At 41.6% G+C, this 26,735-nt stretch overlaps 1 protein-coding gene across 2 annotated transcripts in view; it reads left to right on the forward strand.

Moving 5' to 3' along the window:
- Nucleotides 1-6,384: 6,384 nt before the first annotated feature.
- The window catches only part of rcc1 (regulator of chromosome condensation 1), a 28,226-nt gene continuing 7,875 nt past the window's right edge, over nucleotides 6,385-26,735 (forward strand). The window contains exons 1-4 of one of the 2 annotated variants that reach the window (XM_073034753.1): nucleotides 6,385-6,487; nucleotides 7,689-7,779; nucleotides 15,004-15,194; nucleotides 24,348-24,527. In XM_073034753.1, the coding sequence (XP_072890854.1) occupies nucleotides 7,704-7,779; nucleotides 15,004-15,194; nucleotides 24,348-24,527 (447 nt within the window). In that variant the 5' untranslated portion in view covers nucleotides 6,385-6,487; nucleotides 7,689-7,703. The remainder of the gene's footprint in view (nucleotides 6,488-7,688; nucleotides 7,780-15,003; nucleotides 15,195-24,347; nucleotides 24,528-26,735) is intronic. The other variant, XM_073034752.1, reaches the window with a different exon arrangement.

The following is a 26,735-nucleotide window of genomic DNA, read 5'->3' on the forward strand; positions in this document are numbered from 1 at the left end:
AACTTTGAGAGTATAAAGCCCGTATGTGACTGTCAGAAGAAAAAGGTAAAGATAGCAGGTTTATGGAACTTTGGTCTTCAAGAGATATTGATGCCCTAGTTAAGAAAACAAGAGTTGCATAGTAGGTATAGGTAGGTAGGAACAAATGAGGTACTTATGGAGTATAAGAAATGCAAGAAAACACTCATCAAGAGGGCTAAAAGAAGGCATGAGGTTGCTCTAGTAGACAAGGTGAAGGAGAATCCTAAGGGATTCTACAGATATGTCAAGAGCAAAAGGATTGCTAGAGACAAAATTGGTCCTCTGGAAGATTATAATGGTAATCTGTGGAGCTAAAAGAGATGGGGCAGATCTTAAATAGACTTTATGCATCTGTATTTACTCAGTATATGGGCACAGAGTCTATAGATGTGAGGCAATGCAGCATTGACTTCATGGACCCTATACAACTTACAAAGGAGGAGATGTCTTATGTCTTGAGGCAAACAGCCATGGCCTGACAAAGTGTTCCCTCGGACTCTGCGGGAGGCAAATGCAGAAAACATAGGGGCCATAGCAGAGATATTTAAATCATTCTTAGTGTTAACTTAAGAACTAGAGGATTGGGGTCTGACATCTGACATCCATTGTGGGAAAGTTATTGGAAGGTAAACAAAAAGATCTAGTGCTGTCCCAACATTTATGACAAATAAACTCTCTTGGGCTTTCAGCCAGGTACAGGTATCGATTTTAACGTTTCAATAATAGACTCTGCCATTTTCGGCAGGGTTGATGTCTGGGCATGTCCACTCTGGTGGTATATATACCCCCGTTGTCCATCCCTCTTGATTGGTTAGTCTTCATGCAATCAGGTTTCCGCTGTGCCACCTTGTTTACAATCAAATTCCAGTTCTAACTTAGAATGAGACTTTTGTCTTTTGTTAAACTTCTCTCCCTCTAGTATTATTTCAATGGCTTCCTTTATCAGGCGGTCCCAAAAGCCATTCGTGCCGCACAGTTGTTTTGCGCTGTCAATGTCAATCCTATGGCCGTTGCGAATGTAAGTTTTGCTACCACCGATTTCTCCGGATAACCCAAATGGATATTGGAAGGTATTCTAAGGGGACGGATATATGAGTATTTGGATAGATATGGATTAATTTTGGATAGTCAGCATGACTTTGTGCATGGCAGATCTTTTCTAAACAATCTTGTAGATTTTTTTTGAGAAAGTTGATGAAGTCAAGGCAGTGGATGTTGTCTACATGGATTTTAGCAAGGCATTTGACAAGGTCCCGCATAGGAGCTTGGCCAAGAAGGTTATTCGTGTGGTATTCAAGATGAGGTAGTACATTGGATTAGACATTGGTTTTGTGGGAGAAGCTGGGAGTGGAAGTAGATGGTTATCTCTCTGTCTGGAGGCTTGTGACTAGTGATACGCCATAGTGATTGGTGCTAGACCTGTTATATATGAATGCACGAAGTATAAGGAATAAAGTAGATGAGCTTGAGACTCAGTTGGAAATTGGCAAGTATGATGTTGTGGGAATTACAGAGACATGGCTTCAAGCGGACAGGGCCTGGGAAATGAATATTCAGGGATATACATCTTATCGAAAGGACAGACTGACTGGCAGAGGGGGTGGGGTGGCTCTGTTGGTGAGGAATGATATTCAGTCCCTTGCGAGGGGGGACATAGAATCAGGGGATGTAGAGTCAGTATGGATAGAACTGAGAAATTCTAAGGGTAGAAAGACCCTAATGGGAGTTATCTACAGGCCCCCAAACAGCAGTCTGGATGTAGGGTGTAAGTTGAATGAAGAGTTAAAATTGGCATGTTGCAAAGGTAATGATACAGTTGTCATGGGGGATTTCAACATGCAGGTAGACTGGGAGAATCAGAATGGTACTGGACCCCAAGAAAGGGAGTTTGTGGAGTGTCTCCAAGATGGATTCTTAGAACAGCTTTACTGGAGCCTACCAGGGAGGAGGCAATTCTAGATTTAGTGTTGTGCAATGAACCGGAGTTGATCAGGGACCTGGAGTTAAAGGAACCATTAGGAGGTAGTGACCATAATATGATATGTTTTAACCTACAATTTGAGAAGGAGAAGGGAAAATCGGATGTGTCAGTATTACAGTTGAACGAAGGGAACTATGGAGCTATGAGGGAGGAGCTGGCCAAAGTTCAATGGAACAATACCCTAGCAGGGAAGACAGTGGAACAACAATGGCAGGTATTTCTGGGAATAATGCAGAAGGTGCAGGATTGGCTCATTCCAAAGAGGAAGAAAGATCCTAAGGGGAGTAAAAGGCAGCCGTGGCTGACGAGGGAAGTAAAGGGCAGTATAAAAATAAAAGAGAAGAAGTATAACATAGCAAAGATGAGCGGGAAACCGGAGGACTGGGAAGCTTTTAAAGAGCAACAGAAGATAACAAAAAAGGCAATACGCCAAGAAAAAATGAGGTACGAAGGTGAACTAGCCAAGAATATAAAGGAGGATAGTAAAAGCTTCTTTAGGTATGTGAATAGCAAAAAAATAGTTAAGACCAAAATTGGACCATTGAAGACAGAAAAGGGTGAATTTATTATGGGAAACAAGGAAATGGCAGATGAGTTGAACAAATACTTTGGATCTGTCTTCACTAGGGAAGACACAAACAATCTCCCAGATGTAATAGTGGTCAAAGGAACTAGGGTAAAGGATGAAATGAAGGAAATTTATATTAGGCAAGAAACGGTGTTGGATAGACTGTTGAGTCTGAAAGCTGATAAGTCCCCGGGACCTGATGGTCTGCATCCCAGGGTACTTAAGGAGGTGGCTCTAGAAATCGTGGATGCATTGGTAATCATTTTGCAATGTTCTATAGATTCAGGAACAGTTCCTGCTGACTGGAGGGTGGCTAATGTTGTCCCACTTTTCAAGAAAGGAGGGAGAGAGAAAACAGGGAATTATAGACCGGTTAGCCTGGTCAGTGGTGGGAAAGATGCTGGAGTCAATTATAAAAGATGAAATTACGACACATTTGGATAGCAGTAGAAGGATCAGTCCGAGTCAGCATGGATTTATGAAGGGAAAATCATGCTTGACTAATCTTCTGGAGTTTTTTGAGGATGTAACTATGAAAATGGACAAGGGAGAGCCAGTGGATGTAGCGTACCTGGACTTCCAGAAAGCTTTTGATAAAGTCCCACATAGGAGATTAGTGGGCAAAATTAGGGCACATGGTGTTGGGGGCAGAGTACTGACATGGATTGAAAATTGGCTGGCTGACAGGAAACAAAGAGTAGCAATTAACGGGTCCCTTTCGGAATGGCAGGCTGTGACCAGTGGGGTACCGCAAGGTTCAATGCTGGGACCGCAGCTGTTTACAATATACATTAATGATTTAGATGAAGGGGTTAAAAGTAACATTAGCAAATTTGCTGATGACACAAAGCTGAGTGGCAGTGTGAAATGTCAGGAAGATGTTATGAGAATGCAGGGTGACTTGGACAGGTTGGGTGAGTGGGCAAATGTATGGCAGATGCAGTTTAATGTGGATAAGTGTGAGGTTATCCACTTTGGTGGCAAGAACAGGAAGGCAGATTACTAACTAAATGGAGTCAAGTTAGGAAAAGGGGAAGTACAACGAGATCTAGGTGTTCTTGTACATCAGTCAATGAAAGCAAGCATGCAGATACAGCAGGCAGTGAAGAAAGCTAATGGCATGCTGGCTTTTATAACAAGAGGAATTGAGTATAGGAGTAAAGAGGTCCTTCTGCAGCTGTACAGGGCCCTGGTGAGACTCCACCTGGAGTATTGTGTGCAGTTTTGGTCTCCAAATTTGAGGAAGGACATTCTTGCTATTGAGGGAGTGCAGCGTAGGTTCACAAGGTTAATTCCCGGAATGGCGGGACTGTCATATGTTGAAAGATTGGAGCGACTGGGCTTGTATACACTGGAATTTAGAAGCTTGAGAGGGGATCTGATTGAAACATATAAGATTATTAAGGGATTGGACACACTGGAGGCAGGAAGCATGTTCCCGCTGATGGGTGAGTCCAGAACTAGAGGCCACAGTTTAAGAATAAGGGGTAGGCCATTTAGAACAGAGATGCAGAAAAACTTTTTCACCCAGAGAGTGGTGGATATGTGGAATGCTCTGCCCAGAAGGCAGTGGAGGCCAAGTCTCTGGATGCATTCAAGAGAGACTTAGATAGAGCTCTTATAGATAGCGGGGTCAAGGGATATGGGGAGAGGGCAGGAACGGGGTACTGATTGTGTATGATCAGCCATGATCACAGTGAATGTTGGTGCTGGCTAGAAGGGCCGAATGGCCTACTCCTGCACCTATTGTCTATTGTTATTTGTCATCTATATCAATAATCTGGATGATAGTGTGGTTAACTGGATCAGCAGATTTGTGGATGACATTTACGAGAGCAGCAGTTATACCAGTGTCCAAGAACAGCTTGGTTAGCTGCCTTAATGACTATTATCCAGTAGTATTCACATCTACAGTGATGAAGTGCTTTGAGAGCTTGGTTAACACTCGAATCAATTCCAGCCTCAGGAAGGACCTGGACCTACTGCAGTTTGCCTTTCGCCACAAAAGGTCTACTGTGGACATGATCTGTTGGCTCTCCACACAGCCTTGGATCACCTGGACAACACAAATACCTATGTCAGGATGCTGTTTAAATCATCATTCCTACAGTTCTGATCGAAAACCTCCATGCCTGGGCCTCTGTATCCCCCTAACAGGATGACCACAATCTGAGCGGATTGGAAATAATATCTCCACTTAAATTAGTAATGTGAGAAAAGAGGAAGAAGTCTGAGATAGTGTTCATTGGTTGTTTGTCCATACAGAAATCTGATGGCAAAGGGGAAGAAGCTGTTCCTGAAATTGTTGAGTGTGTGCCTTCAGGCTCCTGACCTCCTCCCAGATGGTAGCGGTGAGAAGAGGTCATGTCCTGGGACATGAGGTCCTTAATGATGGATGCTGCCTTTTTAATGTGTAGATAGGACCCACAGAGGGGAGGCTCGTTTCCCTGATGTACTGAGCTGTGTCCACAACTCTGCAATGATGGACAGGACAGTTGCCCTACCAAGCTGTAATGTGTCCAGATAGGATGCTTTCTGTGGTGTATGGATGAAAAATGGTGAGGATCAAAGAAGACAAATAAATTTCTTTTGCTTCTAAATGTTGCAAATCTAAAATATTTTTAAAAATGCTTGGAATAGCAGCATTTGTGAAATAAGAATGGAAATAATGGTCATGAGCAGGAAGAGGAGCTAGCTTTCATATTTTTTTGTAATTTATTTTTTTATTGAAGTTCATCATCAAACAAACATTTCCATAAGATGTATTTCAGACATTGTACATATATATCATATAATCATATATATCACAAATCTCCATGAAGTATTTATCTGAGGTATACACTTATAGAAAAGAGTGGAAAGAAAAAACAAGCAAAAGGAAAGAACTATGTACAAGTAGGGAGTGATCTTTTTTTTACAACATATTCATTGATTTGTGAGAATAAATCAGGCCTATGAGGCATTATGTAGTTAAACCATTTTTCCCAGTATGAATCAAATTCTTCTTATTTTTTATGACGATTGGCAGTCCCATTTCAAGGTGCATTACTGCCACCAACTGGACTGGAGGATGGTGTAGAAAATTGGGGCAAGAAAAAAGACGCCATGACATACAGTGCAGAGTGGACCCTCCGGCTCTTCAAGCCAAGTCGCCCAGCAGTCCTCCAATTTAACCCGAGCCTAATCATGGGACAATTTACAATGACCTTACCAACCAGTACTTGGAACATGGAAGGAAACTGGAGCACCCGGACGAAACCCACACAGTCACGGGAGAACGTACAAACTCTTTACATGCACTTCTTTCAAATGAAAGCTAAATTTCACCCAAACCCCTATCGATTGTAAGGAATGAAATGATGACAACCCTGGATGATGTTTTCCAACAAGATACAAGGAACAATTAAGCATAGTATGCCAAATTCTAAGTCGTGTCAAAATAATTCTTTCCCTTCTTGTTTTACCCCTTCTCCCATAGACCTTACAGTTTAAAGGTGTCTCCCTTTTTGCCTATAATCCAACGTTTTGCCATAATCCCCTAATTCTTAACCCTTAGTTTCTGATTTGTTAATTGGAAGGTCTATATCCACTGTAGAACTTTTAACACCTTCTGAGCGAAACAATCAACCCTCTCATTCCGCTCAACACCTCTATGTGCAGCGACCCACACGAAGCATACATGTAGACCAATGCCTTGTTCACCGATGCTTGACGAACTAAATCTAAAAGTAAATCTAACCTACTGCTAGAATGACCTGTTTTAAGACTCATCTTTAGCTTTCCCGTGAGAAAAGTTGGCTGGTGGATTTCAAACTGGGCGCGCTCACCCGCCGCAGTGCGCATGCGCCATCGGAGTGTGCGAGTGAGGAAGGGAACGCGGCACGATTCGGCGGACGGCCAGGCCACCGAGCGGACGGGTAAACTACCGAGAATCCTTCCATTACCCGCTTTGTTTCATCGGCAGCGAAAGCGGTGGTGTGTCACAGTGTTGAGGCGCTGAGGGCCGCTTTATTTTCCCTCTCCCCACGGGGCCTGGATCCCGGGGCGCACGCTGACTGACCGGTCGCCCCGACCCTCTCTCATTGAAGACCGCACTTGCCGGGGCCAATCCCGCTCGTCCCCCAGCCCCGGGCACCCCCGGTCTCTGCCCAGCAGGAGTGGGGCCTGTTTCCCGGGACGCGGGAATTTCAAATGCCTTGGGCCCGAGCTCCTTTCCTCGGGCTGCCCTGCAATCCCCTCCAATGCAGCCTCTATGGGCTCGATGCATTTTAGCATTATTCATTATTCCCCATGTTTAAAAGTAGTTTTAACCATTGTAGTTGCGCAGTGTGTCTGTGATTTCTTTAATCAGATGTTCTTGGGGTGTTAGGTATGACAGTAAAATGTTTGAGCGTATTCAGTTAATTTTGAAGAGTCGTGTGGATGAAGATAGTTGTGTGTTTTATTTTTGGCTGGGCACAGTTGTAAGGGTCGACTACAGTCAATGGGTTAGTTTTTTGCTGTAGCTCTGCTGTAATCATTTTTATTGCTGGAATTATTTCTGAAAAATGATTTCGAAATATACTTGAAAGGAATAATCGAGGCTGGGGATGGGGGTAAAGGGTGCGACTGTTGGTACTGAGCTGGAAATCGGCCTCTACTATAGGAGTCTAGACGTGTTTTCAGATGCGGTGTCTTTAATGATAGCCTGCTGCAGTGTGGAGCTATCGTAATGATTCAGTGTAATGCAATATTTGCGTCTTTATAACCTAATAAGAATCAATGACTTAACACAAAATCAGTTATTTATTAGTTAATTTTTCATTATTTATGTATTGCCTGACTGACCTGCTGAAAAGTAGTTTGTTGCTCCATGTTCCAGTATCTGCAATCTCGTTTCGAGTTATTTATTAAAATGCTACACATTCAACATTTATAATTAACCACAGCAGTTCTCATAAAGTGATGGGTTATTTAACAAAGGAACTTTAGAGCTGGTTGGATATTTTAACGTGTTTCTTATCCGAAAAGCTTCACAGATGGGTGTAGCTAAAATCATGTCATACATCTGTATTTTTTTGTCTCTGTGTGCATTGAATTAAATCATTATTCAATAATCACTTAAATAATGTTTGTCAGGAATTTCTGAATACAATGTCAGGAAAAAGACCAGTGAAGAGATCAAAAGATAATGAGAAAAAGCAAGATGAAGAAAGTAAAAAGATAAAGAGTGAGTATATTAATTTACTTTGTCAATCAATGCCAAGATTTCTTTGTGGTATTAGCTATTTACTTACTTTAGATGCCTTTTAAACTTTTAGTAAATATTCATGTTTTCTGTTACTTTAATTTTAGTGTTCGATCAACAAATGTACAACAATTGATAATGGTATTCTGTTGTCACTGCTTGAGAGCGCTTGGTCCCATTTTTTTTAAATAGGAAAAATTGGTTAAGTATGACTGTTTTGGTGGTCTGAATTGGTGTCGCAGGCATAAAGAAAATTATCTAAATTGCAGTGGCAGTTTATCTATAAACCAAAACTATGTGGGTCAAAGTTATGGGAAAACACAGATGAAGATTTTTGCAAACTGATCAATTATTGGGATTTAAAGAGCAAACACGAGGAAATCTGCAGATGCTGGAAATTCAAACAACAACACACACAAAGTGCTGGTGGAACACAGCAGGCCAGGCAGCATCTATAGGGAGAAGCGCTGTCGACGTTTCAGGCCGAGACCCTTCGTCAGGACTGAATTATTGGGATGTTATTGTCAATTTCTGAGAAATTAGATTAGTTTTCCATTCATCTTTTGGGAATTCTGGTATCCCACACTAAACTGATTCCACAATCTGTGGACTCACTTTCAAGGACTCTACAACTCATGTTCTCAATATTATTTATTACAGATTTATTATTATTTTCTTTTTGTATTTGCACAATTTGTTGTCTTTTGCAAATTGGTTGTTTCTCTGCCTTTGTGTGTAGTATTTCATTGATTCTGTTATGTCTCTTTGTATTCACCGTGAATGCCTGCAAGAAAATGAATCTCTGGGTTGTATATGGTGACATATATGTATTTTAATAAAGGTTGTTCTTTAAGGTTGTTATAGCCAGGGGTGGTAATGGGGACAAGCTCCCACTACCTATTAAATGCTCCTGATGGTGTGTACCTCAAACAACCTCTGACAACCAAGTCCAGCTCCTGGCTTTCATGCGTGGCTTAGCTACTAAGCCCTGCAGAACCGTTTCTACTGAGAGGAGAAGGGGCAATGGCAGTTTACTGGTGCCTTGAAACCAGAAACTTAAGGCTGATGGGGCTCGTTAGCTGTGGTTGGCAGCTCATCTAGGAGAAGGAACTTCTGCTGCCTTGTGGCTATACTCACTCATGGGGAAGGCTTCAGGAGTAAACACCTGAGGGAAAATTCTGGAGCTAGAGGCAGCCCGGCATTGAGTTTAATGCTGATTGGCAACCCCTGCGATGCTGCTGACACCAAACTGTATTGGTCTCCACCATTCTTTAGGTTTATCAGATGCGTGTAGAGGGGGAGCTTGCTACACGTGTAACAGCTTGCTCTCCATATCATACTGCCCAGGCTTGTGTATTTATACAGCTAGGACGCAAAATCCATGGTTGACCCTGACCAACAGAGACCTCGTATGTACTTTGAAGAGCACAATTTTAGTTGCTAGACTATTTTATAGAGGTCAGGACTATTGACTAAACGACTTGTGTTTGAACTCCCACTGCAATAGCTGTGACATTTAAATTTAAGTAATTAAGTACATTTGGAAAACTAATCTAGTAATATAACATAAATGAGTATAAATTAAGTAAAATAAATATAAAGTAACAGCCATATAGCAACTGGATTGTAAAACCAATTTAGAGTCTAGAAAAGTACAGTGCAGAAACAGACCTTTTGGCCCATCTAGTCCATGCCTTTTAAACTGCCTACTCCTATCGATCTGCACGAGGAACATACCACTGCTGTCCACATACCTATCCAAACTTCACTTAAATGTTGAAATCGAACTCGCATGGACCACTTTGCAGGTTTACTAATAATCATAAGTCCTTGTCCATTCTGGCCAATGTGGTTAATTCTTAACTGCTTCCTGTATGAGACAGATGTGATAGTGATGTCTGCATCTGATCATCTACAGGCTGTGTACTCCCTATTGAACAATGGACAGAGAATTATCTGTACTAGGGAGAAAGGTCTTTATGGGTTAGTAGCCCTTTAGCAGTCAGTGCCTCTGTATGTCCCTGATGTTTGCAGCAGCTTTATTCTTGCTGGTAAGTAGCTTAGCTTTCTAAACTGAGATTGATTTATCTTTTTGGGGGTAGTACCATTGTCAAAAAACACAGGTTTCAGAAGAGTAAATAACAAAACAAGCCTAGCTTCAAAATGGGTAAAGGCAACGAGTTCATTAGCATGGTGACAATAAGTTTTGAATTGTTGATTAAACTTCAGTTGCTGTTCACTGAATCCTCTTAAAGAGCTTTTAGATATGGCAAAAGAATTGGGTTTGGCTTTCATGCATTTCATGGTTGAAAAATATGTCAAGTAAAGGTTTGCTAATTAGTTGAGATAAATTGCAACTGGACTTCTGCCACCCTAGTTATCTAGTGATATGTGTCTTATGATCAGAATCAGGTTTATAACCACTGATATATGTCATGAAATTTGTTTTGTGGAAGCAGTGCACTGTGAAACAAAAGATATTATTAACTTACAAAATAAATGGTACAAAAAAAAAAGAAGTAATGTTCATGGACAGGGGAAGAAGGGAAGAATCTGTTGCTAAGTCCGGAAATTGGATTTTCAAACTCTTGTACCTCCTCCCCACTGGTTATCCTCTTCAGGAAGATTGGGGTGTGCTTGGATGCAACAGCCACTCTGGATCCAAAAAAAAGTAATTGTTTGTCCGTTGTCTTTTTTATAATCACAAGGCACTGCTGGATATTAAGAACATCGAGTGCAGCAGAGCTACTCCACTAGTGATTGACTCGATAGTAGTGGAGCCGGACCTGTTGCGCACCATGTTGCTGCCTGCGACAGCAACCCAAGGAGGAATGCACTAAAGGCTGTATGCGATCCAACAAATGGTGGAAATGATTATCTTGGATGTTTTTATTGTGATCACAAGACCGTGTCGGACATTTTTAATGTAAAGCACTGATCTGATTTGACAAGACCAATGACAGGGAACTGTGTGGCCTCGGTTGTGGCGCGGATCAGGCCCTCATGCCTCGGGGTTGTCTGTTAACAGCCGCTGGGGTAGGAGGAACTGGAGATGGCTATATGCCACGAGATTCCCAACATGTGGGTTGGGAATTTGCCCCTCCTGTTGGTGCTGCCCTCCAAAGTTTGCTCAGTGGAAGACCAGCTGGACTGTGTTAGTATATGGCTGCACTTGCGTGAGATGAGGAACTGTTGTGTGCTGTTCTTGCAGAAATATGGCTTCAGGACAACAACCATGCATCATCAATGTACAGGCCATGACATTCAGGGACTTGGGCTGTGTTACTTTAAAAAAAAAATTAAACTTTTTTTTGCTACTGTAATTATATGTGCTGTATGTGACTGTTGGTACTGTGTTTTGCACCTTGGCTCCAGAGGGACACTGTTTAGTTCGGCTGTATTAATGTGTATGGTTGAATGCCAATTGAACTTGTATGTAAGCTAATAACTAGAAGGAGCATGTCCCTGATGGTTGGAGTCCTTGGAGTGCCACTTCGTGATACATCACTTGATGTCATCAATGGTGGATGCCTCTTTGAGGTGCCTGCTGAAGATGATCTTGATGGCAGAGAGGGTTGTGCGTTTGATGCAGCTGGTTGAATTCAATCTTTTTCAATCCTGTGTGTTGAAGCTTCCACACCATACCAAGCTGTGATGCAACCAGTTAAAATTTTCTCCACAATACCTCAGTAGAAGTTTGCACCAGCATGACAAATCTACTCAAATTCCTAACCAAGTAGAGCTGTTGACATCCCTCTTTGTGAGGGATGTTGTTTTGTTGTGGCAGGCTCTGAATACCCACCCCTTCACTTCTGCCCTGAAACCTTTTGAAGCTGGTACCTCAGATCAGGTCTGGCACTGGTGGTAGTGCTTGCATGAATAAGTGTGAATTTCCTCAATTCCCAAATGTCCTCAATTGCATGATTAATTTCCTCAATTAATTTGTATCAACTGACTTTGACAGCTGCATCTGAGCCTTGAGTACTGGAATTCCCCACCCCCAGCCTTCATATTTTTAGCGTCTGCAGTGTTTAGCTTTTTATTTTTTGCTATTGATAATGTCAGTGAATCATTAAGAGTCAGACAGAATAGAGACAGAGAAGGCTGAAGGCAGGGTGAGTAATGGAGGGAGATGAGGTTATGACAATGGCCTAAAGTGACTGTGTATGACGTCTACACATTCCCACACAAGTGTGTTTTTAATCCATACAGAAGAGCCTGGCCTCCAATGTCTGAGTGTCCTTGGTTCTGGCCTGGGCTCTTAGCCTGCCAAATCTGTGCTAGCAAGCAATAGCTGTCCCATGAGGTCATGGGCCAAGAAAGAAGTCACAGGGCATCTTCCATTTGGTAGGAATTTTGGAACTGAGCATATTGCAATATCTGTTGGGGGTAGCCCTGACAGAACAAAAAAGAATATTGCTCTGAGATGAGCTGAGAATTCACATCAATGTTTATTGATGAAGAGAGAATAATTAGCTCATCTAAGGAGGCATTGGAAAGGAAAACCAGAAGAAAAATGCTATCTTCATATGATATTTATTTCAGAATATCATGTATCATGAAGAGTTATTTCAGACAACTGCTTGCAGACAATCCTGACAACTTCAAACTAAACAGTCCATAGAATCTGGATTTCCCCTAAAGTTCACATCAGAATCAGAATTAGGCTTATTACCACTGGCATGTGTCATGAAATTTGTTAACTTGGCAGCAGCAGTTCAATGCAATACATAATATATAAGAAGAAAATTAATCAATTACAGTATATATTGAATAGGTTTAAAAAATGTGCAAAAACAAATAATATGGTTAAAAAAGTGAGGTAGTGTTCACGGGTTCAATGTCCATTTAGGAATCGGATGACAGAAGGGAAGAATCTGTTCTTGAATCAGTGAGTATGTCCCTACAGGCTTCTGTATATCCTACCTGATGATAACAATGAGAAAAGGGCAAGCCCTGGGTGCTGGGTGTCCTTAATAATGAACACTGCCTTTCTGAGACACCATTCCTTGAAGATGTCCTGGGTACTTTGTAGGCTAGTACCCAAGATGGAGCTGACTAAATTTACGACCCTCTGTAGCTTCTTTCGGTCCTGTGCAGTAGTTCCCCGCCCCACTGTACTGTGATGCAGCCTGTCAGAATGCTCTCTACGGCACATCTATAGAAGCTTTTCTGTTTTTTTCTTTACATACTAAATCTCTTCAAACTTCTAAAGAAGTACAGTATACTCACTGTCTTGCCGCCTTTATAGTTGCATGGATATGTTAAGCAATTAATCAACACCTATGAATATTCTCTTAGCTTCCCTACCAGAAAGCAAAAGGACTGTGAGTTGTCAGAAGCTAATTAACCACAAATGAAAGTTTTTTCAAGGATTGGATGTACTTGTAAAGTCTGAAGTTCAACGGAACATCTGTGAGTTAAAAACTTGATGCAAGGAAGGAATGCAGAATGTCCAGGGATTTGCAGACTACTAATGACATGCACAGATTCATAACTATTGCAAGTTGCAACAGTATGCAGTGGAGGAGAGGTTGAAAATAGACAGACAGTCAGCATTTATTGGAATCACGAGATGCTGGAATCTAAATGACAAAACGTCTGGAAGAACTCTGGGTTAAGCTAATCTGTGGAGGGAAATGGACAGTTGACATTTTGGGGCAATACCTTCTGGGCTGAGAGTAAAAGAGGGATAACTATCGAGGTTAGAGGAGGAGGTGGATGAGAGCTGGTAGGTGATAGAGGTGAGGAAGAATGAATGACAAATGGAGGAGAAAATAGGAATAGTGATAGAGGATGGGTGATGATAGGTAGAGGCATTTATTGGAAGAGTGTTTTGAAGAACTCCTCTGCCATGACTCCATCCTTGATGCTAGTGCCCTATAGAGCTTCTGTGGTGAGCTATGGATCCTGTCACCCCACACTGACAAGAAACTGAAGCGCTGGAAAGTTGACCCATGGGGATTCAGTGACTTAAGACATAGGTACTCTGTGTCAGGGTGACTGGATATTAATTGGCAGTGGGTGCTCAGACTCTTTCCTTCATCACATCTGTTTCAGTGACATTCATGTGAGGTAACCTAATGGAACTTGAGTCTCCTTGATGTAAGTGCCTTCATGACCTCCTGCTACACACATTTAATTTAATGTCATTTACAAGCTAGATACTTAATACCCGTATTTTTCAAACCACTTAAAACATTTCGAGAATACATACTGACATTTTTGGAAGCATCATTCTTTTTCATTTCCCAAAAATGCCTCTCCTTACAAATATTTCTAAATCCTTGAAGTCCCTCCCCCAATAGTATCTTTGGTAGCTAAGATTGTAATCCTGAACAATTATGGATCGGCAGTAAGTCCTGCCTGTGAGATTTGCACTACAAAAAAATAAATTTTAGGAAGTCACTTGAGATCTGATATGTGTAGAAATATTGTGAAAAGCTGCTTCAGTTGCAATCTCTTGTACAAGTGTGGTCGCCAATAAACCGCTCCAGGTTGATGGCTGACTGCTACAGGCAGACATGGGACCATGTCAATGCAACGTGGAAGGAAGCTGCCATTTGAATTGGAGTTTGCAAATACTGAAGTGGTTTTATGAGACATAATAACAAATTGTCATTCGCTATCAAACCTTTTTCATTCCCATTCTAGTTAAATTGCTTTGTATTATGGCCCCGTTTGACTACTTTGGTTCCATAACCCTGTCTAAGAAGAAACTACTTTGTCCAATTTTACTTTTTTCAATTTGGGGAGAAGTTTTGGTCTTTCTTTGTGCTTCCTGATCAAGCTCTGGAGAGAAACAAAGTATGTCCTCTTGTTTTCTCCAACATCAGAAACAAAGGAGTTGTGTACTAATAAAGAAATGTGGTAACCAATTTATGCACAGTACACTTCCTTAAACATCAGTGTGATAAATACCCTCGGAAAGTTTCTTGTCATTTGTGTGGGGAAAATGTTGGCCGTAACTTTGGGGAGCATACCTTTGGACTTCAGTCAACTTGTGGGATTTTTTATGTTCAGCTGAGCAGAGAGTTGAAGCTTTGGTTTCACGTTTCATCTGAAAAACTGCACTGAAAAGTAGTTTTACACAGGGAAGTGTGGGCCTTGAAAGTTTAAATTTTAGTTTGTAGATCTCTTGAACCGAACACCCTTCTAAGCTGTAAAACAGTATTGTAAACTTCATCTGCATTTCTTTCTTTGCAGTCTCACATTCCTCCCATGGGGTAAACTCAGGAATTGTCCTGACGCTGGGTCAGGGTGATGTGGGCCAACTTGGCCTTGGGGATAATATCTTGGAGAGGAAAAAACCTGCGTTGGTCAAGGGACTGCCGGAGAAGATTGTGCAAGTGGAGGCTGGTGGAATGCACACTGTCTGCTTAGGACAGACAGGAAGCGTAAGTATTGAAAGAAAGGTCAAACCTACTGGCTAATTGTTTGATAGATAGGTTATGATCGAGAGGGATAGAAAAGGCTGGAGTCGCTTAATACTTTAGTGCAAGGGTATTTATTAGATATGATGAAAAAGAAATGTAAAAAAGTTAATGAAAATAGTGAAAAGAAAACTGACAATATTTGCCAAAAGATATACACCAGTAAACACCCTAATTGTTCATACTTTCTCTGTCCTGTGTGAGCTCCTGGCAGCTCCGACCTGTCTCCCAAGACCGATGAGCTCTGTTTATTAGGCACTAGGACATACTATCTTTAATTACCCTCAAAGTTAACTCAAGGTTACACATGAATCAGGATATGATGCACCCCACAGTGTAGATACAATCTTAATACAAACTAAACAGAAGTATCTACCTTGAATGCAGAATACAAACAATATATACACATTTACATATCCCGTTACTAAAGAAATGGAATATTCTGCTGTGTGTGGTGGGAAAAGCACAATAAAACCAACCCCTTAGGACCCATTATTAAAATATACCGGAGAAGACATTGAAGAGCGTACACTCAGTGCAACAACAGCAGAATTGTTTGTGCGTGTGAGGAGTGCATTTACCGAGCGCTCAAACACTATCTATTTTTTCAGATGTGCACCTGGAGAGCATTGTAGTTGGTTGCATCACTGTCTGGTATGGAGGGACCATTGTGCAGGATTAGAAAAATTCTGTGCCAAACCATTAATTTGACTAGTCCCATTGACCTGCATCTGGATATAGCCCTCCATACCCCTCCCATCCATGTATCTATCAACATTTATTTTAAATATTTAAGTCAACTCTGCATCCATCAATTGTGCTGGCAGTCCATTCCACACTCTCACCACCCTCTGAGTGAAGAGGTTCCCCCTCAGTTCCCCTTAAACATTTTACCTTTCTCCCTTAACCCATGACCCCTAGTTCTAGTCTCACCTAACCTCAGTGGAAAAAACCTGCTTGCATTTGACCTATGTATATCCCTCATAATATTGTATACCTCTATCAAATCTCCCTGAATCTATACATTCTAGGGAATAAAGTCCGGACAGATTCAACCTTTCCGTTAACTCAGGTCCTCAAATCCCAGCAAACATCCTTGTACATTTTCTTCACTCTCTTTCAATCTTATTTACAACTTTCCAGTAGGTAGATGACTAAATCTGGGCACAGTGCTCCAAATTAGGCCTCAAAAACATCTTATACAATCTCAACATAACATCCCAACTTCCTGTACTCAGTACATTGATTTATGGAGGTCAATGTGCCAAAAGCTTGCTTTATGACCCTATCTACATGTGACACTACTTTCAAACAATTACAGATCTGTATTCCCAGACCATTCTATTGTGCTGTACTCTTCAGTGTCGTACTGCTCCTAGTTGGTCCTTCCAGAGCGCAATACCTTACACTTTTCTGCACTAAATTCCATCTGCCATTTTTCAGCCAACTTCATCAGCTGGTCCAGATCCCGCTGCAAACTTTGATACTCTTCCTTTCTTTCTTTTTAAATCTTTTTATTAATTTTAAGAAAAACATTAGTGAAATATGAATACAAAACGTTTGAGAGTACATAATTAATAGTTTAAATAGACAATCAGATACGTAATAATCAATATATAAGGCCTCCCAAACTCATAGTATTAATGTAAAAGAATCGAAAAAGAGAAAAAAAACCCCAACAAAAACTAAAAGAAAACTTTAAAAAAAAACTAACCAACATGGGCAATTGCATAATGTTAAATACATACAGTAGTGCCGATAACTCCGAACCTCCATCCAAATAATTAAGGATAATAACAGTAAGGTTTAGGATCAGACCATTTAACTCATATGAAAATGTTGAATAAATGGTCTCCAAGTTTCCTCAAATTTAACTGAAGAATCAAAAACCACACTTCTAATTTTTTCTAAACTCAGACAAGAAATAGTTTGAGAAAACCACTGAAATACAGTTGGAGGGTTAATTTCTTTCCAATTCAGTAAAATAGATCTTCTAGCCATTAATGTAACAGATACTCTTCCTTGCTGTCCACTACATCCCCAGTCTTGACATTTGCAATTTTGCTGATCCAGTTTACCTCTTTGTCATTCAGATCATTGATATACATAACCAACAACAATGGACCCAGCACCGATCCCTGCAGCACACCATTAGTCACCAGCTTCCGGTCAGAGAGGCAACCAGCTACAGCTATTCTGACTTCTTCCATGAAGGCAATGTCTAATCTAATTTACTACCTCTTGAATGCCCAGAGTTGAACCTTCGTGACCAATTTCCTAAGTGCGACCCTGTCAAATGCTTATTCCTGGCTTATTCTTAGGACCTTTCTTAAACAATGTAACAACATTAGCTATCCTCAATCCTCTGACACCTCTCCTGTGCCTAAGGATTTAAATATCTCTGCTAGGGCTCCTGCAATTTCTGCACTGGCATCCCACAGGGTCCAAGGGCTTGTCAGTCTGTCAGGCCCTGGGGTTTTATCCACCCTAATTTGCCTCAAGACAGGAAGCACCTCCTCCTCTCTAATCTGTACAGGGTTCTTTACTTTGCTGCTGCTTGCCTCATCTATAGACTTTGTGTCTGTCTCCTGAGTAACTACAGATGCAAAAAATGCATTTAAAATCACCACCATCTCTTTTGACTCCATGCATAGATTACCATTCTGATCTCCAGAGGACCAATTTTGTCCCTTGCAATCCTTTTGTTCTTAACATGTCTGTAGGATCCCTTACGATTCTACTTAACCTTGTCTGCTTGGGCAATCTCATGCTTTCTTTTGGCCTCAATTTCTTAAGTGTTCTCTTGCATTTCTTATACTCCTTAAGTACCTAATTTGTTCCTACCTGCCTATACCCGCTATGCACCTTCCTTTTTCTTAACCAGGGAGTCAATATCTCTTGAAAACCGGTTCCCTGTACCTGTTATCTTTATTCTGACAGGCATACACAAGCTTTGTATATTTAAAGCTTCATTTTTGAAGGCCTCCCACTTACCAAATCCCTTTTGCCAGAAAATAAACTGTCCAGATCCTTTCTGGTATCATCAAATTGGCCTTTCTCCAATTTAGAATCTCAGCTGAGGACCAGATCTATCCTTTTCCATAATGATCTTGAAACTAATGGCATTATGTTCATTGGATGCAAAGTGTTCCCCTACACAATATTTTGTTGCCTGCCCTGTCTCATTCCCTGAGGAAATCTCGTATAGCACTTTCTAGTTGGGACTTTTATGTACTGATTAAGGAAATTTTCCTAAACAAATTTGACAAATCTTTTCCCATTCAACCCTTCTTCATAATGGAAGTCCCAGTCAATATGTGGGAAGTTAAAATCACCTACTGTCTCAACCTTAGGTTTCTTGCAATAGGTTGCGGTCTCTCTACAAATTTGCTCCTCTAAATCCTGCGTTCTGTTGGGTGGTCTGTACTATAATTCCATTAACATGGTCAACCTTTCTCATTTCTTGGTTCTACCTGTAAGGCCTCTCTAGACAAGTTCTCTAGACTGTCTTGACCCAACACTGCTTTGAAGTCTTCCCTGATTAGTAATGCCACCTCTACCCCTTTAATCCCTAGCGCTCTTTCATGTCTAAAATAACAGAACCCTGGAACATAGTCCTGCCCCTTCTGCAACCAAGTCTCACTAATGGCTTCAATGTCATAATTTCATGTGCTGATCCATGTCTAAGACCATCTGCCTTTCCTACAGTGTTCCTTGATTTGAATTACACACAGCTGAGAACAGTTGTTCCAATATTCTCAACCTTTTGATAGCTGACTTTGTATGTAGACTTAATGATATCTATCTTCACAACTACACCATGATTTGTTCTGGCACTCTGGTTCCTATCCCTCTGAAACTCTAGTTTAAATCTCCCACCCTGTGCAGCACTAGCACACTATTCCACTAGGATAGTAGTCCCCCTCCAGCTCTTAGGCTATATTCTCTGGAGTTCAGGAAAATGAAGGGGAATCTCATTGAAACATTCCGAATGTTGAGGCCTGAAAAGATTAGATATGGCAAACAACACACACAAAATGCTGGTGGAATACAGCAGGCCAGGCAGCATCTATAAGGAGAAGCACTGTCGACGTTTCCCTTCGTCAGGGTCTCGGCCTGAAACGTCAACAGTGCTTCTCCTTATAGATGCTGCCTGGCCTGCTGTGTTCCACCAGCATTTTGTGTGTGTTGTTTGAATTTCCAGCATCTGCAGATTTCCTCGTATTTGCTCCTTACATATGGCAAAGCTATTTCCCATGGGAGGGAAGTCCAGGACAAGCAGGCATAACTTCAGGATTGAAGGATGTACATTTAGAACAGATGCGGAGAAATTACTTTAGTCAGTGGGTGGTAAATCTGTGGAATTTGTTGCCATGAGCGGCTGTGGAGGCTAAGTCATTGGGTGCATTTAAGGCAGAGATAGATAGGTTCTTGATTAGCCAGGGCATCAAACGGTACAGGGAGAAAGCAGGGAAATTGGGATGACTGGAAGAACTGGATCAGCCATGACTGAATGGCAGAACAGACTCAATGGGTCGAATGGCCTATTTCTGCTCCTCTATCATAGTCTTATATGCCCTCTTATTACTACTATTGAGGTACAGGAGACTGAAGGCACACACAACACGCAAAATGCTGGAGGAACTGAGCAGGCCAGGCAGCATCTATGGAAAAGAGTATAGTCGATGAAGGGTCTTTGTCCGAAACATCGACTCTGTACTCTTCCATAGATGCTGCCTGGCCTGCTCAGTTCCTCCAGCATTTTGTGTGTATTGCTTGGATTTCTAGCATCTGCAGATTTTCTCTTGCTTCTGAAGGCACACACTGAACTTTTCATGCCTCCAACCTGCTGGCATGAACATTGACTTCTCTAACTTCCGTTAATGCTCCTCCTCCCCTTCTGACCCCATCCCTGACATATTTAGTCATTTGCCTGTTCTCCATCTCCCGCTGGTGCTCCCCCCCTCCTTTCCTTCTCCTGAGGCCTCCCGTCCCATGATCCTTTCCCTTCTCCAGCTCTGTATCACTTTCGCCAATCACCTTTCCAGCTCTTAGCTTCATCCCACCCCCTCCGGTCTACTCCTATCATTTCGCATTTCCCCCTCCCCCCTCTACTTTCAAATCTCTTACTATCTTTCCTTTCGGTTAGTCCTGATGAAGGGTCTCGGCCCGAAACGTCGACATCACTTCTCCCTATCGATGCTGCCTAGCCTGCTGTGTTCTACCAGCATTTTGTGTGTTGTTGTTTGAATTTCCAGCATCTGCAGATTTCCTCGTGTTGAACTTTTCGGGTACAGTTTCTCCTCTGCTCTCAGATTTCTGAATGGACAGAACCCATGAACACTTCCTTGGTATTTTCATCCTCTTTAGTGATTAACCAAGAGGTATATCGTCTTCTGAAGGCTAGATGTGTGGCATTCAAATCTGGCAACCTAGGCTTGTACCAGAAAACCAGGTATGATTTGTGGAGGGCTATTTCAAAGGCGAAGAGATAATTATTTATGAGGTTGGAGGTGACATTGGATGCATGGCAACTCTGGCAGCGTCTGCAAGACATTACTTCCTACAAAGTGAAACCCAATAGCATGAATGGCAGCGATGCTTCACTACCAGATGAACTCAATGCCTTCTATGCCCACTTTGAAAGGGAGAACACAACTACAGCTGTGAAGATGTGATCTCAGTCTCAGGCCGATGTTAGACTGTCTTTAAAGAGAGTGAACCCTCGCAAGATGGAAGGTCCCAATGGAATACCTGGTAAGGCTCTGAAAACCTGTGCCAATCAACTAGTGGAAGTATTCAAGGACATTTTTAACCTCTCACTGCTACGGGCGGAAGTTCCCGCTTGCTTCAAAAAGGCAACAATTATACCAGTGCCTAAGAAGAATAATGTGGGCTGCCTTAATGACTATCATCTGGTAGCACACAAATTGACAGTGATGAAATGCTTAGAGAGGTTGGTCATGACTAGATAGAACTCTGCCTCAGCAAGGAGCTGGACCCATTGCAATTTGCCTATTGCCACAATAGGTCAACAGCAGATGCAATCTCAGTGGCTCTCCAAGCAGCTTCAGCCCACCTGGACAACACAAACACCTATATCAGGATGCTGTTAATCAACTATAGCTCAGCATTTAATACCATCATTCCCACAATCCTGATTGAGAAGTTGCAGAACCTGGGCCTCTGTACCTCCTCCTTCAATTGCATCCTCGATCTCCTCACCCTTAAGACAACAATCCATGTGAATTGGTAATAACAGCTCCTCCTCACTGATGATCAACAGTGGCACACCTCAGGGGTGTGTGCTTAGCCCATGCTCTGCTCTCTATATACACATGATTGTGTGGCTAGGCATAGCTCAAATACCATCTATAAATTTGCTGACAATACAACCATTGTTGGTAGAATCTCAGGTGGTGACGAGAAGGCGTACAGGAGTGAGATATGCCAACTAGTGGAGTGGTGCCGCAGCAACAACCTGGCACTCATCGCCAGTAAGATGAAAGAGCTGATTATGGACTTCAGGAAGGGTAGGATGAAGGAACACATACCAATCCTCATAGAGGGATCAGAAGTGGAGAGAGTGAGCAGCCTCAAGTTCCTGGATGTCAATATCTCTGAGGATCTAACTTGGTCCCAACATATCTATGTAGTTATAAAGAAGGCAAGTCAGCGGCTATACTTTATTAGGAGTTTGAAGAGATTTGGCATGTCAACAAATACACTCAAAAACTTCTACAGTTGTACCATGGAGAGCATTCACTGTCTGTTATGGAGGGGCTACTGCACAGGACCGAAAGAAGCCGCAGAAGGTTGTGAATCTAGTCAGCTCCATTTTGGATACTAGTCTACAAAGTACCCAGGACATCTTTAGGGTGCAGTGTCTTGGCAAGGCAGCGTCCATTCTTAAGTGCCTCCAGCACCCAGGGCATGCCCAGAAGCCTGAAGGCCACACTCAGCAATTCAGGAACAGCTTCTTCCCCAATTCCTAAATGGGCATTGAATCTTTGGACACTACCTCACTTTTTTAAAAATATACAGTATTTTTGTTCTTGTAGGTTTTTAAAAATCTATTCAATATATATAATTGATTTATTTGTTTATTATTATTTTATTATTATTTTTTCTCTGCTAGATTATGTATTGCATTGAGCTGCTGCTGCAAAACAACAAATTTCACAACACATGACATTGATGTTAAACCTGAATTTGATTTTAAGGTATTGCATTGGTGTGTTCTGAGAAGTGCTTTATTTGTTAATTCTTCTGTTTTAATGTTAATGAATTTGACAAATTAATGACTAACAGCTTGAAGGAACAGCAGTTGGTTACCCTGATTTAAATGCAAATTGTGCACATTTCAGTTAGTCATTGTCTAGTGAAGAATTACTGTTGACTGTGATTTGATGAGAATGTTCAGATAGGTTGTGATATGCATGTTATTCACTTGCCTTTCAAAAGACTATCTCTGAAAGGTTCTGGATCTTTAGGTGGATCATTAATATTTAATGCCTCAGTGATCATGTAGTGATATTTGAAATCGACACAATTTGAAATGAGCAGGTTACTGTTATTCTTTCCCAAAAATCAAATAATAAGCCAACCTTAAGAATTCTTCTGTAAACACTTTCTTTTCAAGCCATCACAAAGGAATAATTGGTTCGTGTAAGCCCCCTCCACCAGTGAATAAGGTCATAGCTGATGCTGTGTTGAACTCAGCGGCGCTTCCCTGCACTCATCTTACCCCCGACTCACTAGTAGTTTAAGTGTCTGCAATCTCCTATTTTCGTAGTGTAGTGATTTATGAAGATGCACAAGGTACTGAGAGTAGAAATTCCTCTACCCATCTTGCATGCCTTTATTCTGAAAATGGTTTTGGTTATGTCCGCTTGGAGAAACTTCCCCCTTTTCACTCTGCCCCTGAAATGATCTATGATCGCTTGTTCCAAGATCACTTATCTTTCAAATTTTTAGTCTGTATCAGTCCAAACTGCTTAATCTTCCTGAATTTTTCTCAACCCTGTCATCTGAGTAACCAAATACTTGAACTTCTTTTGCACTGCAGTTGCATCATTCATTAGACATAGAGATCAAAACTATGTACAGTATGCGGTAAAGCCGCATTAAACTTCATATGCCATTTGTGATAAAGAGTAACACACACAAAATGCTGAAGGAACTCAGCAAGTCAAAAACAGTCTCTGCAGAGGAATAACCGGTCAACGTTTTAGCCGGAGACCCTTCATCAGGATTGGAAAGCAAGAGTGATTAGAGAGAGGGGAAGGAGTACAAGCTGGCAGGTGAAAGGCGAAGCCAAGTGAGGAGCCAGGTGGGTAGGCAATGGACGGGGGTGAAGTGAGAAGCTGAGAGGTGATTAGTGAAAAGACTAAAGGGCTGAAGATGAAAGAATCTGATAGGAGATGTGAATGAACCAAGGGAGAAAAGGCATGAGGAGGGCACCGGGGGAGGTGATAGGCAGGTGAGAAGAGGAGTAAGAAGGGAGCCAGAATGGAAAAAACAGAAGGGGAGGGGGAGAAATTGCTGTATATTAGAGAAATTTCTATGTTTAAATTTTGTTTTGAAAAATCCTGACTGACAATTCTCTATTAAGTCAGCTCTCAGAAAAAGAAGAAAAATTAAGACATACAAGATGATAAGGGACATAGTCTGAATGGATAGCCAGACATTTTTCCCAGTTTGGAAATGACTCGTACAAGGGGCATAATTTTAAGAGGACTGCAGAAAGTATTGGGGTGGGGATGTTAGAGATAAGTTACAAGGTCACAGGGAGAACATGCTTATTTGCATGTCGGGGTTGGGGGCCGGGGTTGTGATAGGCAGTGTTATTGAACCCGGGTCGCTTGTGCTGTAATAGTGTTATGCTAACTGCTACAATATCTTGCTACCTTATCTATTCATGATAGTTTAGTGAGCTTCAATTAGAACTTTTCCAAATTATTGTTTGGGGTATAAAACTGGAAACACATTGTTCAACTTGTCCATTGACAGTGACAAAGAAATAAATGACCAAGTTAATGAATGTTGAGTGAGTATTGGCCATAACTGCAGTTCTAACAGACCGGAATTTGCTCAACTGATCTTTTCTATCCTTAGGTTTACACATTTGGTTGCAATGATGAAGGTGCACTTGGGCGCGATACATCGCAGGATGGATCAGAAATGGTTCCATCCCGAGTTCTCCTTGATGAACATGTGGTTCAGGTTTCTGCTGGAGACAGTCACACAGCGGCTCTGACTGAAAGTGGCCAAGTCTACATCTGGGGTTCCTTCAGGGTAAGCTGTAGCAAGGCTAAATGGAAGATGTAATGGACTGATTTTAAATTGTTAGATTTTGAGATGGTGAAAGACGTGTATTGATAACCAGAAGACACAGGTTTAAAGTAATTGCGAAAAGCAAAAGATAGTTTTTTAAAAAATACTATTAGTTATTAGGATGAGCATTGTGTTGCCTGCAAGGACAATGGAAACAGATGAAAGAACTTGGTAGAATACAAAACATAAATACAAGCAACTGCTTTAAATTCTGATGAAGGGTTTATTCTGCCTTACCTGCTGAGTTCCTTTATTTTGTACGTGTTTTACTTCGGTAGTGTGCAAAATTTATTTCTCAGGACATTGCTTATTGGTATTTATAATTCCGTGTTCATGCTCTACTCAAATTTGTGACAATGTAAAGCATAATAGATATCAGTAAGGTTTCAAAGTTGTTTTTTTCTCATATTGGCCTGAGGATTAAGTGGGAAAAGCTAAATATACATTAAACTCAAGAAAAATATTTTCCTTGTATTGAAATTCCCAAAAGAAGGAAGCAATTTACACGTACAATTTTTATGGTAATTTTCAAAAGCAAGCTGGATAAATACTTTATGAGAACCAATTTGCAAAGCATTAGGGAATAACTCTGTCTTCCAAGCACATTGCTTTAACTATGAATTAGAAAAGGGAACTGTTGGAAATGTTTAACGGTCAGTTTTGTCTTGTCCATACTGCACCAATCGCTGCCACTGGGCTATAAACGTGCAGGAGCAGTGTGTGGTTAAGTGCCTTGCTCAAGGACACACAAGCTGCCTCAACTGAGGCTTGAACTAACGACCTTCAGATCGCTAGCCCAAAGGCTTAACCACTTGGCCACGCGCCAACAGCATCTGTGGACAGAATTAATGTTTCAGAATTGTACTGCTAGATATAGTTTGTTCTTGGTCTTCCTATCTCGACTCAATAGTTCCTCTCTTTGTTCTGTTTCCTCACATCAAGAAGGTGCAACACCTTTTGAAGTACTTTGCAATCTTAACAGTTTCTGATTTCCAGTCACCTGATTATCTAAAAAAATCAGCTGGTTGGGTGGTGTCACAGCGTTAACCTTCAGTCAATGTCAGTAAGACCAAGGAATTAATTGTCGACTTCAGGGAGGAGGAGTTGAAGGAATACACACCAGTCCTCCTCCTTAGCAGTGGAAAGCGTGAGCAGTTTCAATTTCCTGGGTGCCAATATTTCATATTTATGCAATTGCAAAGAAAGCACGACTGTGGCTGTGTTTAATTAGGAGTTTCAGGAGATGTCACTATGCTTGCAAAGTTGTAGATGCATGTTGGAGAGTATTCTGATTGCTTCACTGTCTCGTATGGAGGGGCTAAAGTAGAGGACCAGAAAAAACTGCAGGAAGTTGTAAACAGTCAGTTCCATCATGGGCAATAGACTGCCCAGCATCTTCAAAAGGCGATGCCTCAAAAAAAGTTCTCATCACCCAGGACCTGCCCTCTTCTCTTCATCAAGGAGGAGGTACAGCAACCTGAAGACCTGCAGTCTGTTTCAGGAGCATCACCTTCCCGTCTGCTATCAGATTTCTGAATGGACGCTGCCTCACTATGTTTTCACATACATGAGAAAATTTGCAGATGCTGGAAATCCAAGGCAACACACAAAATGCTGGATGAACTCAGATGGTCAAGCAGTATCTGAAAGGAATAAACAGTTGACCTTTTGAGCCGAGAACCTTCCATCAGAACTGGAAAGGAATTGGGGGGGGAGTCATCAGAATAAAAAGATGGTGGGAGGGGAAGGACTAGGTAGAAGGTGATAGGTGAAGCCCAGTGGATAGGAGATTGATTGAACCATAAAAGAAAGGGAAGGAGGGTGGTCCCTGGGGGGAGGACATAGGCAGGTAGAAGAGGTAAGAGGCCAGATTGGGGAATAGAAGAGAGGAGAGAGTTTTATTTTACCAAAAAGGAGAAATCAATGTTCATTCCTTCAGGTAGGAGGCTACCAGGATGAAATATAAGGTGTTGCTCCTCCACCCTGAGGATGGCCTTATTGTGGCACAAGAGGCGGCCATGGACCGACATGTCAGTACGGGAATGGGAACACCTCTTTTAATTCATTTTTGGGATCATTTGAAATTTTCAGCACTTGATTCTTTCCATCTTGCTGTCTTTTCCCAGCAAATGCACTCTAAATTGTGATCAAACTGAATGGTCCAATAGG

The sequence above is a fragment of the Hemitrygon akajei genome, chromosome 32 (genome assembly GCF_048418815.1).
Source record: "Hemitrygon akajei chromosome 32, sHemAka1.3, whole genome shotgun sequence".
NCBI classification, from domain to species: Eukaryota; Metazoa; Chordata; class Chondrichthyes; order Myliobatiformes; family Dasyatidae; genus Hemitrygon; species Hemitrygon akajei.